We start from the raw sequence: 20,704 nt of genomic DNA on the forward strand, positions 1-20,704 counted from the left end.
TAACTCCACTCAGTCAATGGAATTATATGGACTCAGAATCAGAAAGAGGAGAAGTGGCCCCTATATTTCACAATGATCAGGACAATACTAGGTACTCTAAGCAGTAACAAATACATCCATGCTTTCTTTTCCCCATCCTTATCAGCTCCAAATGTCCCCTTCAGCACGGTTCCTGTCCATTCATACGTCCACTCCTTTCGGGCAATTTTATTGCATTCTAAAATAAAGGACTCTTCAACACTGCTCTTGTCGGTCATTCTGAGAAATCTGGCAAGGGCCTTGGTTGGCCAGAATGTACTGGCAAAGCGTGAAAGACTTTACCCAGCTCCAATCACCAAATCTGATTATGCCAGGGACTTCCATTCCTAGTGGAATAGGACAGCAGTTCTTTGTAAGACCCATGGCGAAGTTTCACCAACTTTGGAAGCAATGTTTCCAAAGCCAGAAGGGTGGCAAAGACTGGATGTGTGCAAAGTAAGGCAGGGAAGGAAGCAGGAAGTAACACTGAATGCAATCACATTTGGCCAAGCAATAATCTCTTCTCCTGAGAGACACCTGTGATGATAACCTGGTGTTTTTTTAATTGATATTTCTTTCCCAACAGCCTGTTTCACCCTCCAGTCTACTCTGCTAGGCATCAGTCAAGATCAAGGCCAATTGTGCTACACCTATATACACAACTGTGAGGGCATGGTCTACAGTTGCATGACCTGACCTACAACGAGCTCCATGTGGACACTGTGAAACTCATCACTGGATCAGGACTAAGTCAAAACACAATTTATGAAGAATCTAAAAGCATGGGCCTTTAGGATAGTTAACACTTTCCCCTGAATTATTTGCAGTGGACTCTTCTTTTCATTTTATTTATCAGGCACCAAATTAGGTGGAAGGCAGAAGGCACTTGGATAGGAGCTACTGCTCTTACCAGGCCCTGTTGTGCACTCCATCGCTGTACAAACCAGGCAGGGTTTAAGGAGACCATGTGTGGTGGCAGTAAGCAGCACCCACTATAGAATCATAGAATGTCAGGGTTGGAAGGGACCTCAGGACATCATCTAGTCCAAGCCACTGCTCAAAGCAGGACCAATCCCCAGACAGATTTTTACCCTAGTTCCCTAAATGGCCCCCTCAAGGATTGAACTCACAACCCTGCGTTTAAGCAGGCCAATGCTCAAACCACTGAACTATCCCCCCCCATCCTTCCCTATGTTTAACCGTTTGAGCTTCAGGGAGAAACTAGACTCTAACTGTGTCTAGTAGCCTCAACCAAAAATCCCCTTTATTTTACTTACATCTGAGTCTGATCTCCTCCCTAACACAAGGAATACTGCAGGCTCCATCTGCCATTCCCTGCCATTCCCTTTCGCTGGATAGGACCCAGATTCCTTTGTACAGTAGGGTTCATCTCACCTCCTGGGACCAGTTGCACGGATAACGACAGTTTTGCCTTGGTGCTTCTCTCTATTGCTAGTTGCTTGCTCCTTGTACTGGGTTAACTAACGGAGTTGCTTTTCAGTTTGAAGTTGTGTCTAATTTTAACTGCTCCGCCTGGAAGGGGTCCTGAAGCGGCACAGCTGCTGACTGTGAGCAAGTGTGACATAAAATAATTAATACAGATGCCAAAATCAAATAAAATTCTGGAACAGCAAAACTGCTGCAGGGGCAGCAGTTGGGAATGGGAGATGGAGTCTCTCTGGAGGTTTTGATACAGATGCCCAAAGACCCTGAGCTGAACTCTGAAAGAAACCAAAGTAATAATCCAGGCAATCCAAGTTCCCTTCCCCCTACAAAACCATCAGTGCAGGCCCTGGAATTTTTAAGCCAGACCTTGCCCCTTTTTCTATCTGCTTTGTGCTGTTGGCAGGAGGAAAACTCCAGCTTAGCCAGGTTTGCCCCGGAACAGGACAGTCTCTGAATGGCACATGCGAGCTCTCTGCTAAGCTCTGCGGACCCTCGTGTAGGGGATATGTCTGAAGAAAGAGGTATGGCAAGACCACTGCTGCTTTCCATGAGCCCCAGCTTTAACCAGACTTAGCAACCCACAGCAGCCCGGAGTCTCGTCTCCATCGTTCAGGGGCTAACGTGTTGGGGTGAGGATGGAAAGCCATCTTTAGCATGGCTCCCCAAGCACAGCTCCCAACAGCAGAAAATTCAGCTCTCAGCATCCAGTGTTCCCATTTCTCACTGGGTTCAGAGGTAAGGGAAAGTACAAAGCAAGGCAGGTAGTAAAGAAACCTTCTCGGAAGCTGCTAACATGGCTAATATTGTAGTTCACGGAAGGACTGTGGTTACCTGTTCAGGGAGAGGCTAGAGCTTTAATCCAGTGAAACTGATTAAGTTTGGGACACATCAGGAAGCAGACAGGCAGGATACAGACTTATCTGTGATGGGCAGCCTTCCACATTGTGGGAAAAAAATAAGATCTACCCAATTCACGGCACAGAGCACATCCTCAGACGAGGCCTTTAATGTCCAAGCAGAATGGTCAAAGTGCTGGGGACAGACACCCAGTGCAGCTTCCTGTTTTCAGCTCAGAATACAGTGATTGGCACCAGAATAGTCTTCTTTTGTACATTAACTACTATTTTTTTAAAAGTCCGGACAAAAAAGAAGTATTTTTAAGCTCAGCTGTTTATTTAGGGACAGTTCCAACTACAACAAGCCTCATGCCTCATAGCTATTCCTCCCAAAAAAATAAAAAAGGGACAAAAATGCACACACATTGTCTCAGAGTAACAGATTCTTGGAACAGAGTGGGCATTAAATTTTAACCCCTAAAGGTCTGTTTGACCCTCCCCCGGAGGTGCAGGGAGATGACAATCGGCATACAGGTTTTCCCAATCACCAGAGGAAACGTTCAGACCTATTAAGGCCAAATCACAGTCTCTCCAAAATCAGTGGGGAAAAAACAAACAAAACCCATTGCCCTCCATCAAGCCAGGATTGGACCCACTAGTTAATAATCTGCACTAGATTATTTAATCTACTACATTTAATCTGCAGATCTGGCTAAAGAACTCGCATTAACAGATGAGCAGGTATTTGTCCAGAGGCTCCCGTATCAAAACAAGAAGTGGCTCCACTGGCTACCCTTTGAAGGTGGGCACTGGAGGCTAGATTCTGTACCATTCAAATCAATGGGAGTTTTGCCATTGACTTCAGTGGGAACAGGATCAAGGCATCAGGGAGGAGGGGTAGTATGGCCTGAAATCCAGGATGTCTGTCATCCCTCTCATTCATTTTGACCAAACGGGGGATAGTTAAATTTCTTCTTTCAATACAAAGTCTCAGATGAATTTTCCTTTCTGTAGGTTTTAACTGAAGAGAGGAAAAATCGTTGAATAGGACACATGGAAACTGCACTGAATAAAGTCACATCTCAGTAACTTGTGAAATTTTTCATCAACAAAATAAAACAGGTAGATAGACATTCTTGGAAATGAAGTAAATGTGGCTGTCACACTCTACTGGGGAATATTCAGAGGCTTGGAGGAAGGTGACAGTCGTCTTGGAGTGTCTTCTGAACTGAAAGGGCAAACACAAGGAGTGTGTAGTATTACCCTTTGAGCATTCAGCTACTTCCCATAAAACTCAGCTTGCCATCGCTGGGCTTCTCCTCTGACCAAGGGGACTAGGATCTTCAGTACGATTTAGTGGCCTGAGCTCAACATAGTAACTATGTAATTCATCTGTATGTCACAGACTGCAGATAAAATTACAACTCACCTGCAGTGAGTGGGACTAAAATCTTGATACTTCACCTCCAAAAACCCAAACCTCTGTCATTTGAGCTAGAAGAGATTTTCCATAGCTAGCCAGCAGTAGTAAGCTATTTAGCTTTTCTGTAAACCAACTACCCACATACTCCTGAGTTCTAATCCTGCTTCCACCTCTAACTCTCTATATGCTTGGGCAAGTCATTGAAACTCTTTGTGCCTCTATCCGCCCATGGCAATGGAGCTGATGATACACCATTACTTCAGAGAGGACTAGTGCAGATTCATTAACTGGTTTTTGGAGATCACACTGAAAAGCTAGTTGGGTTTCCGGTGGAAGTGGGTGATAGCCACAGGGGAAGGAGATGTTTTGAACATGAACAGAGTTATCAGCGTGGACCTTACAGAAGCTTGCCAGTTTGCTTTAGAGGCAGGGAAGAAAACTTAGAGAAAAACCAAGTGGCATCATTAAAAGAAAGTCAAACCACTGGTCTGCATGCTAAAAACTGCCCTGTTAATGATGACGGCCCCTGAAAATGGACACTGGTATTATTGCTAACTTGCCAAATGAGTAATTACACATCTTGGAACGTGCAGCCACATGCTCCCAAGGGTTGCAGGCACTGGTGAGCTCCACAGTATTTGCTGGGAGCTGAATATTGGGGTTTGTGTGAATTTTGGCCGAATAGCTCCAGTTAGCAAATTCATTTCCATTTACTGTGAGGTTCTACTACAGACCCACATTAGTTTGTTAGCAGCAATACTCATTCCCCAAGGCACTTGGTCCACATTTTGGCCTTAGGACACCACTGCTCTTATATAGCCTGATCCAGTGAGGTATTGAGCACGTCCTGGGAGGGGCTGAGTGCCCTCCACTCCATTGGTGCAATCAGCCCCTGGCTGGATTTGTAAAGACCTTTTTACTGTTCTCCAAAGAAAAAAAGCACCATTAGCTGCTGTACAGGGATGTGGAGTCAGCTGTCAAAACCACATGTTCCTGTGCAGGAGTGGGTGTGTGGGTGGTGGTGGGGAGGATGGGACCTCAGTCTACTCTAAAAGCATGCCCACAATGAATATGGATGGTCATCCATCAATTTATTTTAAGCACATTACTTCTCTGTCAAAAAAAAAAAAAAAGACATATAAAATTAGGTTTGTGTCACTCACTTAACATTGCATTTTCCCTGGAGGATCATGCTCCAAATAGAGATAGCAAGCTCATGAATATTAATTATTTCCCTGATTGCAATGCAGTCTCCAGACAACGAGACTGGGGAGAATGCTACACCTAATGTATGGAAAATTGGCGAGGTAAAGGACGGATCCTCCACAAAGGGAAGTTTCCAACTGGAAGGAGAGGCTTTTCCAAACAGGGAAAGACAGACCAGGGAGAGAGAGGTAGAACGATGAAGTTGATGCCAAAGCATAAGCTGAAAAGCAGCGGTATTAAAGCGACATCAACTTAAAAAACATACGTCTCTCTCTGAACGTTTTTCACCTACTGCTGTGCCAAGCAGCCCCGAAAATGACTAACTGAAAGAGATTGGAGCCAAAAATCATCCTCTTTGTTTTCCTGGAGTTTGTTTCCTTTTTGGCATTTGACAGCACGAGGCCCTGATCCAGCAGACGGGTAATGAGGATTTCAATGGGACTGATCATGTGCTTCAAGCTACGGTCACACTTCAAAGCTTTGCTGGCCTTGGTGTGCAGTCAGTTTCCCGACTTGTTTACGTGGGCCTTTCTCACCATGATGTGAGGGGGAAGTTAATTAATAAACAAGAATAATAGGAAATGTGATTGTAATAACCCACAAATTGCCAGGCAGACTCAGGGGTAGATGCAGGACCTGAAACTCCTTTTAGGACATTTTTAAACGTGTCTTTCAGCCTTTACTATGCTCCTGTCATAATATCTTCTCACGGGTTTCTTTGTTATGTTTTCCAATATATCCTTCTCCTTCTTCAGAATGGTAGGAGGATGTGCGTCCCACCACTGCAGGCCTTTACTCGTGCAAGTAAGGACCAGTTGGATAAGTAAAGTTTTATTAAAAGATGCTCATGGAGACTCTCATCTTCAGGCAATTGGTTTGAACCTGGCTCTGGTCCATAGTGATCCCAAATCACTTCCGTGCCATGAGGCCTCACTGTCAATGGGAAACGAATCAGGATCTCCATCCAACTACAGGACAGGTGTGTGTGTGTGTGTGTGTGTGTGTGTGTGTGTGTGTGTGTGTGTGTGTGTGTGTGTGTGTGTGTGTGTGTGTGTGTGTGTGTGTGTCTCTCGCAATGGGGCAAAGCTCTGATTTGCTTTTCTCCTGCAGTATGTTGTTAACAGGAGAGGTGAAACTTTCATCCAGGGACCAAATTCCAAACTCCGTGGGGAAAGAACAAGGGCTCCATGCGCAAAAATCCACTAAACAGAAACTGGTGGATGTGGGCATAGAGAATAAACTTGCGGATGGAGAAGGGCTAATGACATTGCAATGTCCCATTTAAAAGGAAGCACTGCCAGATGCTTTAATTAATTAATTTATTTATTCCACTGTCGCTCTTAAGTTTGGTGTGAGAGCATCTTGCAAGAACTAAAAGCTATTAATCTTATCTGTTTTCTTTTCTCGGCTTTGTGTTCTGAGAAGGCCAGGGCAGCCTGACAGTAAAGACCACACAGCTTTCTCCCCCGCCTCTCTCCTTGGTTCACCCCACCCCTCCCATGGCAAAGCAGATTGATCACAGCCTTATCTGATTATAAGGGGGAGGATGAGGGAAAACAAAAAACAAAAACGAAGCAGCCGCCTAACTGAGTTATAGGCACCAGTGCAAAGCGTCCTGAGAGCTGCCGTGTGCCACGTACACAAAACAAAGTGAACCTGTCAGAGACAAAAATAAAAGGCCCTGATGGCAGGAGATGCAGAGGGAAAGCAGCAGATTTAAGCTTGCTAGTGTTTGCTTGCTTAATTGCATTTCTGCTCTAGCAAACAAGGTGAGGAGAGTGGTCTCTTCAGAGGTGTGAATGTGCGCGCTTGTTAAACCTCCTATCATGGAGACCTCAGAGCACCTTTTAATTCTGAAAAAAGAACAGGAGGACTTGTGGCACCTTGGAGACTAACAAATTTATTAGAGCATAAGCTTTCGTGGGCTACAGTCCACTTCTTCGGATGCATATAGAATGGAATCAAACTGTCTGTACTGGGCTATCTTGATTATCACTTCAAAAGTTTTTTTTCACTTACTTAATTGGCCTCTCAGAGTTGGTAAGACAACTCCCACCTGTTCATGCTCTCTGTATGTGTGTATATATATCTCCTCAATATATGTTCCATTCTATATGCATCCGAAGAAGTGGGCTGTAGCCCACGAAAGCTTATGCTCTAATAAATTTGTTAGTCTCTAAGGTGCCACAAGTACTCCTGTTCTTTTTGCGGATACAGACTAACACGGCTGCTACTCTGAAACCTTTTAATTCTGATATCAGCGTTCCACTAGCTCCACTGAAGATAGCATGCTAAAAATAGCAGTGTGGATGCTGTGGCCTGGGCAGTGGCTCAGGCTAGCTGTCCTTGTCTAAGCCCTCCCAACCCCCTGGGTCCAAGCTTGGGTGGCTAGCCTTATCTGCTGCCCGTGGCTATTTTAGCATGCTGTAGTATCTCGAGCGGAGCTAGCCTGAATCTGTCTTGAGAGACATGCACCCAGCTGCAGTGTAGACAATAACCATAGACCCTAATTCAGCAAAGCATTTAAGCGTGTGCCTAAATTCCTTTAAAGGCTTTGGTAAAAAGGGGTGGTTTGCTTCACCGGTGCTAAAGAGAGCTAAATATTATCACAGTAATGTCCATATAAAAGTAGTCCAATGTGAAAAGATTATTTATTATTCTACAGAGCCACAACATGTGCTAGTCTCGTAACATTACAGATCAAATGCACATGTTTCTCTGCCTCTTTTCCATTCCTCAAGCCATAGGCCCAATCATTCAGTCATTTCTCAAGCAAAACACCCGACTGAAGTCAAAGAAGAGTTTTGCTTGACTACAGCTGGCAGGATCTGGTTTGATGTTATCAGGCTTTCAAGAAGGGGGCTTCCCGCTTCCTTTTTAGTTATGCATTTTTATTATACGTAAGAATTGTTTTAAAAAGTAACCCCTTCCCCCGCCCCAATGACTTAGAGGTTTCTAATAAGATAACGTCTTATTTTGTGTTAAAATATGTCTGTCTGGCTGAAAGACCAGTATTGTCTCTGTCTAGACACTCATCACTGGTAATCCAGAGCCCATGGAAGCCAATTGGTGTCTCTCATAGATTTCAGTGAAGTCGAATCAGGCTCTTACTGAATCCACATACTAATGATTTCATCAACGAACTGGGTTCGGTTTTGATTTTTTACTAAAACTAGTACCTGTGCAAAACACCAGCTTTAACTCTGCACCTGCCTATGAAAAATGAATAGCTTTACGCCTGCTCTGAAAACTAACTCCATTTTCACAAGCCCCCTCGGTCAAAAAAAACCCACCCTAAAACACCAAACACACACAGAAGTGAGACTGAAACATACTTCAAGCTGCAAAAATGGGACTTGCATTGTATTTAGTTTGATTTTTTGACCATAGTGTGAGAGGCCAGGATTTTTGCACACGCACGTGTAGCTCTACTATGATTCCTTGAGATGAGCCACGTGACTGGGATAAAATAAATAAATAGAAAAACCAAGAATTATTTCACTTCCAGTTTGAATTGGTAGTGTCCAAATACCATGCTTGAGGCCCAGGTTCAGCAAGGTCCTTTAAGGTGCATAACTGTAAGCATGTGAGGAGCCCCATTCAACTTTAAGCACAGGAATATTTTCATTGACTTCAGTGGGCTATTCATGTGCTTAAAGTTAGGCATGCACCCAAGCATTGCTGAATCAGTGCCTTGGATCCTCGGGTGTAGGTTGCTATGTCAAAATCTTAAGTAGGTTAGATAGACTATGGTTAATTGGTCTCTCAGTCCGTCCAGACAGGACCAGCTATGGAACTGCTTAACATCACCTGAGCACACCCGTTGTCTTGTGATCTGCAGCTGGATTCTGCAGATTCAGGAAGTCTGGATAGGTCAAAAGAGCATCCAAACCAAACGCTCACCGAGGCTCGTCCCTGGCCTAGGCCGTAACATGATTTCTTAACAGGGCTTTGGAGCTGTGCTCCGGCTGCGCTCCAGCTCCAGGCAAAAACCTGCAGCTCCACTGCTCCGGAGCTGCTCCACGCTCCAGCTCCCGGCTCCGCTCCAAAGCCCTGTTTCTTAACACAGTGCTGTAAGGGCACGTCTACGCATACTGTGCTGGAGTGGTGCAGCTGCGTCACTGCAGCGAATCTGGTGAAGCCGCTCTATGCTGATGGGAGAAAGCTCCCCTGGCCGTCGGCATAATAAAACCACCTCTGTGAGTGGTGGCAGCTATGTGGCGGGAGCTCTCAGACGGACATGAGCGCCAGTGTGGACAGCGCTATATTGGGGTAACTTATGTCACTCGGGGGGGGGGTATTCACCCCCCTGAGCGACATAAGTTACGCTGCCATAAACTGTAGTGTAGACCTAGCCTTACACAGAAGCTGCAGTGTAGATGTGCCCTCAGTTGCCCTTCTCTGCCCCCTCTTCTCCTCCTCAAGGATTTAATAAATATGTTAAGCTCACAACTGCTACTCCACAGTCCCCAGATTGCTGGAACATCTTCAGGCCATTGTGTTTACATTTCCTGCTAATCAGGGCAAACCAGGCTTGCAAACAAAATCTGATTAAGTAGTTTTCACCTCTGAAAAAAGGGGATTAGCTGGACCTTTGATCCTCAGATATTGATTTGCATCTCAAAGCAGGTGTGACCTCAGCTGGGGCTGCTTCTGTTCCAAGTCCCTTCCCCTGACACTCTTTCCTCTGTTTACCAGAAGGGATCAGTTCATATCCTCTCATGGAGCCTGATCCAAAGCCTATTGCAGGGGGTGGAAAGCCATCCACTGACTTCAATAGGCTTGGGGTCGGGCCCTAACAAAGCTGAAAGTCCAAGCCAGTTACAAAACCACCAGAATCAATTTCCCATCCAAATGGCTAGAAACTGGGAAGGGACACGCCTGTCAATCCCACAAATCCCCCACCTTTTCCCTTACCTGTAGGGCAACCCATGGATAGGTCACTGAGGTTGCTGTTTATTTTTTACTTGCACCACGCACAGAGGTGCTGCCCACCCTGGGCAGAAGGGACTCCGGACTAGACTTACCAAGGCAATTAAAGGATAGCTCCTGCTGACAAAAGAGGGAGCAGCCATCGCCGTTGATCTTATTCATGTCATCACATTCTTCCCCCAAATCTCTGCAGGCAGGAGACAAAACGAGGGATCAGATGGAAATCAGCTGCATTTCTCAGACCTCTCTCAGTTCCTGTCTCAGAATCTGGAGATGCTTAATTCAGTGCTGTATGCCCTCAAAACACCTGTTCTCTCTCCTCCATCCCCCAGCTTTTACAATTCTGGGGTACAGGGTTTCCCCTCATGTTCCCTCAGAGGTAGGTGGCACTATTGCTTCCGGGCTAGGACATGAGCACTTTCCTTTATGGTTGCTACTGACGACTCAGCAGGCGGGGGAAAGACAGCAGCTGTGAGATCAGAGGACAGCCTGGAATGGCAGGAATTCTGGAAGCTCTTCATGCTCTGTCTGAAAGGGCCAGATTGTAGCTCCAGCAATGCACCCACACAGGGGAATAAGGAGGTGTAAGTGCCTTCCATGCGCTCAGATTGCAGGTAGCAGCAGATAGTGGATGGAATCCTGGCTCTGCTCCCACAACTCGCCAGCCAGTGCCGTTAAGCCAGCACAGAGGGGGAAGCAACTTGAACCACAAAAAGAATTGGCATGGGTGACTCTCTCCCCCCACAAACCCCACAGGAGCAAGTGTGGCAACGAAGAACCAGACCGTGACACTGTCTGGTTCCTGATCTGCTCTTGGGGCAATGCAACCGTGTGCTACCCCTTACGCAAGCCGTGTGGCAAAGCCACAACTGATGTCTAAAGAATTGGCAGCATAACCGCATGAGAAGTGGTACACAAAGCACGACTGATATCTCTGTCTTTCTCCTCCCAGCTATCCCAGCTGTATCAATGGTTTGGTTATTTTAATTTGAATGCATTGCCTTTAGGGCCCGATATTGCAAACACTTGCTGCCGGGCCTAGCGCTTGATACCATAAGTGGTCCCATTGTTTTGACAGGAAGCTCTGCTTCCCATGAACAGTGTTTGCAGGACTGGACCTGCGGTTGTTGTTAATTCTGTCGTTAATTTATTACATTTTATTAAAGCGCCAGGAGACTTTTGAGCAGGTCCCACTCGTGCTATAAATTCAATACAGTAAAAATAAACTACAATTGTTAATCATTATTTTTATTATTAGTGGTCTGTCGATCAGCAGGCAAGGAGAGGGAGGAGTTGATTGAGAACCTGCAATGACTAACACTCTCCCTTGGAGCCCAAATCTGTCACCTCCAAATGCATCCCAGCTCCAGCGGCCTGCAGAGCAACCTCGCACTGAAGTTGCCCTGGAAACCTGGCCTCCCATGTGCCAGCTGTCCATCAACTGCCAGCCCGCCTGGGACTTCTCACTTAATGACAGCACCGAAGATGCTGTGAACATTTCTTTTTTTGTCAGCAATTAACACTAAGAAATTTATATATATATACACATAAAAGTGTCAGGACAGCAGGACCTAACTAAGTTCCAATTAAATGTTATCATCTTGGTAATAATCAGAGACGTGGGTCCTTGTCTCTCTACCTCTGAGAGTCAGCCCAGGCTATGGAGACATCAGGTGATCAAAGACAAAAGCTGTAGTTATTATGTAGGAGAGGCAGTAATTTCCTTTCTAACCCCAATCTCTGGATCAATGGAAGCAGCACTGCTGTATCTATTTGCTTACTCCACACTTACTTTTGGATAATCCCATCTCCACAGTATCCACTTCCATGAGTATATAGAGTCATGGGGGAGGGTTCACTCTCCTCTGTCCCAGAAATAACGGCAACCTGGTACGTATACACGACGCTATCACTCAACTCCCTACAACACAAGAGAGGAAACAGTAAGTGAGCAGCACAATACAGTCAATAATACAGGTCAGAGAAGGGGCTGCTGAAAAGGCGCTGGGCTTCTCAGAAAACTTCCTTAATTCAATCAGGCTCCTAGAACATTCCTGAGTCACTTGAATGGGATTACATGGGACTAGTTTTCAGAAAGGCACCCTCCTTTTTGTGGGAGTAATCTGTGCCCACATTCTTCCATGTTCAATTCAAGAGCATCACAAATCTGAGTAGCGGCAGCTCTTGACTACAGGTACAAATCCGAGAGTGAAATAGCCTGCTCCCCAGATTTGCCCCTACAGCTGATTTGGTGGGTACAAAAATGTGGGTGCATTTTGCATCTGTAAATGATGAAGGATAATTTTGCCTGTGTTCTGCTAACCAAGGCTTGGTCTACACTTACCCCCCAATTCGAACTAAGGTACGCAACTTCAGCTACGTGAATAACGTAGCTGAAGTTCGAAGTACCTTAGTTCGAACTTACCTCGGTCCACACGCGGCAGGCAGGCTCCCCCGTCGACGCCGCGGTTCCCCCGTCGATGCCGCGGTACTCCTCTCGTCTAGCTGGAGTACCGCAGTCGACGGCGATCACTTCCTGGTTCGACTTATCGCGTCCAGACAAGACGCGATAAGTCGAACCCAGAACTTCGATTCCCAGCCGCCGAACTAGCGGCTGGGTGTAGACATACCCCAAGAAAGCGCTAAATTCTTCACAAAGATCATTTGTGAGCTAACAGTTCAGGCAGCTGTAATAACGGCAGAGTCACTTCAGCCAAGTGAATGTGCCACTCTTTGTGAGCTTGAACCTCCCGCACTCCCACAAAAAGGTTCCCACACGTTCTGCTCTTGGGCACACGTGCAATTCCTACTGATAGCTGAATGCACATGCCTCGGAGAGCAGAGTGCAGCCTATGTGTGTGTGAATCTTCTCTGTGTGCGCACATCCGCATGGGTAAACAAACTGAAAACACATTCAGCAAAGGAAAATTTTGCTAGAATAGAATTTCCATAGGAAAAGAATGATTTACAAAGTTCATGTTTGTTTAACTATGGGATGGGAAATTGGTCCTAGAGTGTCATGGCAGAGGGACTGGCACTACATTAAGCATGGGGTGAGGATTATGTTTATGAGTTAATAGGCTGCAGAGGACTGGGGGTGTGTGTGAATATGACCTAGAAGACTGGAAAGGAAACTTCATAGGGAGGAAGGACTGAGTGTGCATAATTACGTGGTCAAGGGCTGAATGCAAGAGTTAATCCAGGGAGAGTGGTATGTGTATGTTAGGGAAGAATGACTGCTGGGTTAGTTTGTCCCAGTGTGATTTGGCTTAATCCAGCCACTAGTTATAAAATGGGGTGGGAGAGTTTTCCCACTGCAATCTGCTACCCACATGTGGAAAATGATCCGGCAACAGATGGCTCCCATCAGAGCAAGTGATTCTTACAGTCTAGCTTTAGGGATGGAGGCAGAAAGGACATTTCTCTACTGAAACACCTCCTGGACTTTTTGCTAACTGTGGAGGACTAGGAACTATATAACCACTCCTCAGGCACAGAAAGATTAATATGGAGGCTAAGCCAGGAACTGAGCACAGGTCTCCTAGTGCCCAGAACTCTGCCTTAACCACAAAACCAATCTTCTTCCCTCTTTCCATAGCTCTGGTTCTTTCAAAAGGTGCTTCTGTGCATACTACCGCTAGCAAACTTAAGAAGCCTCCCTACTTTAATAATCCACCACAGAGAAGAAAATTCAGTCTGTCAGATACCTCTGTGGTCAAAGGCAAATTTAGCACTTCCAACTACAGCAAGGCTAGATCAGAGTGACCCACAGAGGATGGGAAACGGGAGAGTGGGCAGCTCCAAGTGACTCTTCCAATTGGATGCAACAGGCAGACGCTGGTTACAGATGTTCCTGAGGTGGAGCAACACCTGGGCTACAAACTCTAAGACTATGTCTACACTATGGAGCCTGTAGAGCCCCGTAGTGAAGATGCAGCGTACACCAAGAGGAGGAGTATTTCTGCCAACGTAAGAACACCACTTCCCTGAACAACATTAGCTATGCTGTCAGAAGCCCTCTTCTGTGGCATAGCTGCGTCTACACTGGGTTTTTTTGTTGGCATAACAATGTTGATGGGGTGTGTTTTTTCACTCCCCGACTGACATTGCTATGCCGATATACGTTTTTAAGTGTAGATCTGGCGTTTTAAACTCACGTGACTTAGGCCTTGCAGCACTAACCATGCCAAATACTTTGCCACTGATGGCAAATATCCTACTCAGTTTGGCTTACCAAGAGTGGCATTTCAGAACCTCCCACTTGGGACTTATGTTACATTAACTCATCCGTTGCTGTTTGTCACAATCCGTGTGTGGTTATTTAATGCTCTGGCATTCTTTTAGAGTGCCAAACTTGGAGAGAAACATGAGTGTTTTAAAGTAGATATGCATAGTACGTAGGGCAGTGTCATAGGTTTCACCCCCACTTTGAACTTTAGGGTACAGATGTGGGGACCTGCATGAGAACCCCTAAGCTTAATTACCAGCATAGATCAGTATGCTGCCACCACCAAATCATTTAAACAACCGTTTATGAGTCATTTGGGAACTCTGTCTTCCCCCCAAAATATCTCCCTCCCAAGTACTATAACCCTTCCCTGGGTAGCCTTGAGAGACTTCTCCACCAATTTCCTGGTGAACACCGATCCAAACCCCTTGGATCTTAAAACAAGGAAAAATCAATCAGGTTCTTAAAAAGAAGACTTTTAATTAAGGAAAAGGGGTGAAAGGAATACCTCTGTGAGATTAGCATGTAAGCTACTCTCACAGACAACAGATTCAAAACACAGAGGATGTTCCCCTGGGCAAAAACCTTAGTTACACAAAAGAAAACCCAATTTGATTATCCCTCTAATGCAAAAGGACAAAGTCACAAAAGGAAATAAACATAAACTAATTCATTCCTTCTCTAATACTCACTACCCTGGTTGATTCCTGGATCTTTTCACTCCGGCACAGAACTTAATGAATGAACAAAAGAAGAACTTCCCTCCTTCCTCTTGAAACATCTTGCCCCCCCCCATTGGTTCCTCTGGTCAGGTGTCGGCTAGGCTATGTGAACTTTTTAACCCTTTACAGGTAAAAGAGGAATTAACCCTTAACTGTCTGTTTATGACAGGCAGTAATATGCGAAAGCCATGGTGATAAGTACAGTGTACACATAGAAAAACAGATAGATTAACAAAAGAATGAAAGAGAAACGCCGTTGCATTTTCTTCCATGTATCAGGTACATTAATGAGCACTCAAGTGGATATTAGAGTTTGTGTATCTGGAGTTGTCAACAAGACAAGCTTTTTGGGGGACATTGATATAAGCAAGATTTTGACAATTTATTTTTCCATCTGCCTTCCCACTGATCCGATGGGACAGTAATAAAGATAATGCACTCTTTCCACTCCTGTGTCCATCGGTTCTGATGCACAGCTGTTTCACATGATGGTACTTAAGGAATTGAGGCTGAAGAGCATCTTTAATATTAAGGCTACGAGCAACTGCTCTTTCAAATTTATACCTATGGTCTTTTAATGACCTTTTCCAGAACTGAGTAAAGGGTATTGATCGCTCTGGCTTCCGCTCAGGGGGAGGCACTATTACTGAAAAGCATTGACTCAACTCCTCTGTTTAGAGGAGGAATTAGAATACACCATGTGAAATACCACAAGGGCTGCTTTTCCTCTCTCCAGCAGCAAGGGAGATATTTGGAGATGGAGATATAGAGGTCTTCTATTTCTTTTTCTCTTTCTATTGGGGAGGGTGGGCGGTTGAGGGTTTTTTTCCCCACTTTGTCTCTCAGAAGTGACCTTGTTAGCCACGTTCCCTGTTTTCGTTTCAGGCAGAGTGTTCCTATAACATTCAAAGGGCTCCATGATGCCACCGGGATGGTGGGGCGGAGCTCCCTACCCACGTAGTGGTGACATAAGTAGGAGCCTAACAAATTCACAGTCCATTTTGGTCAATTTCACGGTCATAGGATTTTATAAATTGTAAATTTCACGATTTCAGCAATTTAAATCTGAAATTTCATGGTGTTGTAATTGTGGGGGTCCTGACCCAAAAAGGAATTGTGGGCTGGTCGCAAGGTTATTGTAGGGGAGGGTTGTGGTACCGCTACCCTTACTTCTGCGCTGCTGCCCACAGAGCTGGGCAGCTGGAGAGCTGTGGCTGCTGGCCGGGAGCCCAGCTCTGAAGGCAGAGCCGCCGCCAGCACCAGCGCAGAAGTAAGGATGGCATGGTCTGGTATTGCCACCCTTACTTCTGTGCTGCTGCTGGCAGGGCGCTGCCTTCAGAGCTGGGTGCCCGGCCAACAGCCGCCGCTCTCCGACCACCCAGCTCTGAAGGCAGCGCAGAAGTATGAGTGGCAGTACTGTGACCCGCCTAAAATAACCTTGGGACCCCCCTGCAACTCCCTTTTGGGTCAGGACTCCCAGTTTGAGAAATGCTGATCTCCCCCAGGAAATCTGTATAGTATAGGGTACAAGCACACAAAAGACCAGAATTCACTGGGGAAGACCAGATTTCAGGGCCCATGATGCATTTTTAATGGCTGTGAATTTGGTAGAGCCCTAGACATGAGGGACTGTGGATTTCTGAGTTGCAGCGCACACTCCCCTGAATGCTTGCAGATGTGCAGGAGCTAGGGCTGCGCCCCAGGCATGCCTGGGTATGCCCTGGTTAGGGTATTCGGCACCTTTGGCCAAACTAGCTGCCTCTCCTACTCTGCAAGTGAAATCAGCTCGATTCTAGATGTCTCCTGTTTGGTTATACTGGGGGAAAGCAGCTCCCTGCACCCGCTCTTCCCACTGCAAGGGCCAATGTGTTTTTAGTAGTATAAGTGATAGATAGATAGATAGATAGATAGATAGATAGATAGATAGATAGATAGATAGATAGAGGGGGGCCATGGGGATAGATAGATAGATAGATAGATAGATAGATAGAGGGGGGGCATGGGGATAGATAGATAGATAGATAGATAGATAGATAGATAGATAGATAGATAGATAGATAGATAGATAGATAGATAGATAGATGGGGGCCATGGAGATAGATAGATAGATAGATAGATAGATAGATAGATAGATAGATAGATAGATAGATAGATAGAGGGGGGGCATGGGGATAGATAGATAGATAGATAGATAGATAGATAGATAGATAGATAGATAGATAGATAGATAGATAGATGGGGGCCATGGAGATAGATAGATAGATAGATAGATAGATAGATAGATAGATAGATAGATAGATAGATAGATAGATAGATAGATAGAGGGGGGCCATGGGGATAGATAGATAGATAGATAGATAGATAGATAGATAGATAGATAGATAGATAGATAGATAGATAGATAGAGGGGGGGCATGGGGATAGATAGATAGATAGATAGATAGATAGATAGATAGATAGATAGATAGATAGATGGGGGCCATGGAGATAGATAGATAGATAGATAGATAGATAGATAGATAGATAGATTTTTAATTATAAATTTCCCCCTTTGTCATAAAATTGAAAATCTTCTTAGAGACCATCCCAGCTTCTGCCCCTAGAGAGCATGGAGTTCCATAAAAATAATGAATGCTGCAAGGAAGGCTAGCCAGGTGCTCCTATCATGTAAGGAGAAGGTGGAAAGCCACTGCACCCAAATGTCTTGAGTACCTGCAGCCAAATTATGGCTGCCTCCAGCAAGGGTGTGTGGGAGGGGTGAAGGAAAGCTCTGTAGCCTCAACACCTTAAGTGTTCCGAAGAAGGCCCAGCCTTTATTTGCTCCTAAATGGGGACTTGGTCCACCAAAAGTTTGGGTCCCGCTCCCCCAAAGACTTTGTTCTCTGAACAGACTCTCTCTTTCAGCCCTCCTCTCACCCCAGAACCAGCCCTTTCTTCCACATGTCCCAGATGGAGACTTGCTTTTCTCCAGCACCTTTGCCCTTGGTTTTCTTCCTTAGTGATGAAGCCTAGCCCAGCAAAGCAAGAAGCCAGCTGGCAGTGACCAACTGTGGCCTTGACTTTCTCTGGCTGCTATACCTTGGACCAACTGCTCTAGGGTGGGCCAACCCTGGTCACAAAGCCTGAATCCTGAGGAGTTGAAGGTCTTCCCTTATTCCACCTTAGTTCTCCACAGATATAGAGCTGCCCAGTATTTTGCCATTTTAATTAGCTCTACTATGTGGCTGTCCTGTATAATGAAAACCTGAGTCCAGGCAAGGAACCCCTTTCCCGCCATTTTAAAATTCCTGCCATGTTCATATTTGTTATACCCAGCCCCTGCTTTGGTCCATGGTCCTGAAGTCCCCACAGTGCATGTTACACTAGTGAGTTATCCATGTTCAGGCTGAAACAAGATGGGGGGGTCTCAGTCCAGCTCCTAGTGGTCCAAGTGCCACAAGAATTATCACAACTGGCCACGGGAGGCCTGATCCTGACTGACTGAAACCAATGGCAGTTTTCCCCATTGGCTTCCATGGGAGTAGGTGTCTGATCACAAATTGGACTGGATATAGGGTGAGATTTAATGGAAGTTAGGTGCCTAGATACCTCTAAAAATCTGACCCATAGAGACTAAATTCCTCCTTCCCTTGAGGTATGTTGGCAGGAGAACTTAGATAAGTCTGCACTGCTCCTCTTGATTAATGTGATTGTTATTTGTTACGTATAGTTAAGAATAAAATTGTCCGACACATAGAAAAACATAAACTGTTGAGCAATAGTTAACATGGTTTCTGTAAAGGGAAATCGTGTCTTACTAATCTATTAGAATTCTTTGAAGGGATCAACAAACATGTGGACAAGGGGGATCCAGTGGACATAGTGTACTTAGATTTCCAGAAAGCCTTTGACAAGGTCCCTCACCAAAGGCTCTTATGTAAATTAAGCTGCCATGGGATAAAAGGGAAGGTCCTTTCATGGATTGAGAACTGGTTAAAAGACAGGGAACAAAGGGTAGGAATTAATGGTAAATTCTCAGAATGGAGAGGGGTAACTAGTGGTGTTCCCCAAGGGTCAGTCCTCGGACCGATCCTATTCAACTTATTCATAAATGATCTGGAGAAAGGGGTAAACAGTGAGGTGGCAAAGTTTGCAGATGATACTAAACTGCTAAAGATAGTTAAGTCCAAAGCAGATTGTGAAGAACTTCAAAAAGATCTCACAAAACTAAGTGATTGGGCAACAAAATGGCAAATGAAATTTAATGTGGATAAATGTAAAGTAATGCACATTGGAAAAAATAACCCCAACTATACATACAATATGATGGGGGCTAATTTAGCTACAACAAGTCAGGAAAAAGATCTTGGAGTCATCGTGGATAGTTCTCTGAAAATGTCCACGCAGTGTGCAGAGGCGGTCAAGAAAGCAAACAGGATGTTAGGAATCATTAAAAAGGGGATAGAGAATAAGACTGAGAATATATTATTGCCCTTATATAAATCGATGGTACGCCCTCATCTCGAATACTGCGTACAGATGTGGTCTCCTCATCTCAAAAAAGATATACTGGCACTAGAAAAGGTTCAGAAAAGGGCAACTAAAATGATTAAGGGTTTGGAACGGGTCCCATATGAGGAGAGATTAAAGAGGCTTGGACTCTTCAGCTTGGAAAAGAGGAGACTAAGGGGGGATATGATAGAGGTATATAAAATCATGAGTGATGTGGAGAAAGTGGATAAGGAAAAGTTATTTACTTATTCCCATAATACAAGAACTAGGGGTCATCAAATGAAATTAATAGGCAGCAGGTTTAAAACAAATAAAAGGAAGTTCTTCTTCACGCAGCGCACAGTCAACTTGTGGAACTCCTTACCTGGGGAGGTTGTGAAGGCTAGGACTATAACAGAGTTTAAAAGAGAACTGGATAAATTCATGGTGGTTAAGTCCATTAATGGCTATTAGCCAGGACGGGTAAGGAATGGTGTCCCTAGCCTCTGTCTGTCAGAGGGTGGAGATGGATGGTAGGAGAGAGATCACTTGATCATTGCCTATTAGGTTCACTCCCTCTGGGGCACCTGGCATTGGCCACTGTCGGTAGACAGGATACTGGGCTAGATGGACCTTTGGTCTGACCCGGTACGGCCTTTCTTATGTTCTTATGTTATGTATACTACAGTAATGGCTCCAATTGGGATCCAGGTACCATTGTGCAAGGCACGGTGTGGACCTACAGGGAGAGACAGTCCCTCTCCCAAAGAGCTTACCATCTAAATAGGCAAGACAGACAAGGTAACGGGAGGGAAAACAGAGGCACAGGTGAAAGTGCTTTGCCCAAGTTCATACGCTATTTCAAACCCATATTTAGGCACCAAAATAAGAGGCCTTATTTAAGTTAATGGGAGCTGAGGGAGCTCTGTAGCTCAGAGATGATGCTCCGCGGGATTGGTCCTGAGCTCAGGTCAAGAAACGAGGTTCAATAAAGTAGTAGAGAATCAACTACCTCTTTTTCTGTGGTCAAGCCTGCTCCTGGATTACTGAGAGCTGCCCCATCCTTTCTTCAAATCTGCTTGAAGCTCGGGTCATTAGACTTGACTTCCACTGGAAGAGGAAGAGCACTAGGAAGTGCCACCGTGGCTTTTCATGCTCCCATGGCCTGTGGTTCTTACAAAAACTCTTCCTATAACAGATGGCCCCAGGGGAGAGGGTCACTTTAGGACATATTGATCACACCTGTTATTGACTGTACAAATAGAGTTGTTTCCCCCTCTTCTGTCAGCTCTCTCTCTCTCTCTCTCACTCTCTTTTAAATAAGAATGGTATGAGAGGCACGGTAGAAGACAATGAAGAGAATTCCTGTCTGATTTTGAAGCTGGGAGGGGGGCGATGGAATTTTGTAAACAAAAGAAGGATG

At 45.2% G+C, this 20,704-nt stretch overlaps 1 protein-coding gene across 1 annotated transcript in view; it reads right to left on the reverse strand.

The window, feature by feature from the left end:
* PAPPA (pappalysin 1) overlaps positions 1 to 20,704 on the reverse strand; it is a 231,173-nt gene that overhangs the window by 104,684 nt on the left and 105,785 nt on the right. Inside the window, exons 8-9 of the mRNA XM_065418793.1 lie at positions 11,654 to 11,782; positions 9,957 to 10,048 (exon numbers count right to left, since the gene is read on the reverse strand). Coding sequence (XP_065274865.1) covers positions 9,957 to 10,048; positions 11,654 to 11,782 — 221 coding nt within the window. The remainder of the gene's footprint in view (positions 1 to 9,956; positions 10,049 to 11,653; positions 11,783 to 20,704) is intronic.

The sequence above is a fragment of the Emys orbicularis genome, chromosome 18, assembly GCF_028017835.1.
Source record: "Emys orbicularis isolate rEmyOrb1 chromosome 18, rEmyOrb1.hap1, whole genome shotgun sequence".
Taxonomy (NCBI): Eukaryota; Metazoa; Chordata; order Testudines; family Emydidae; genus Emys; species Emys orbicularis.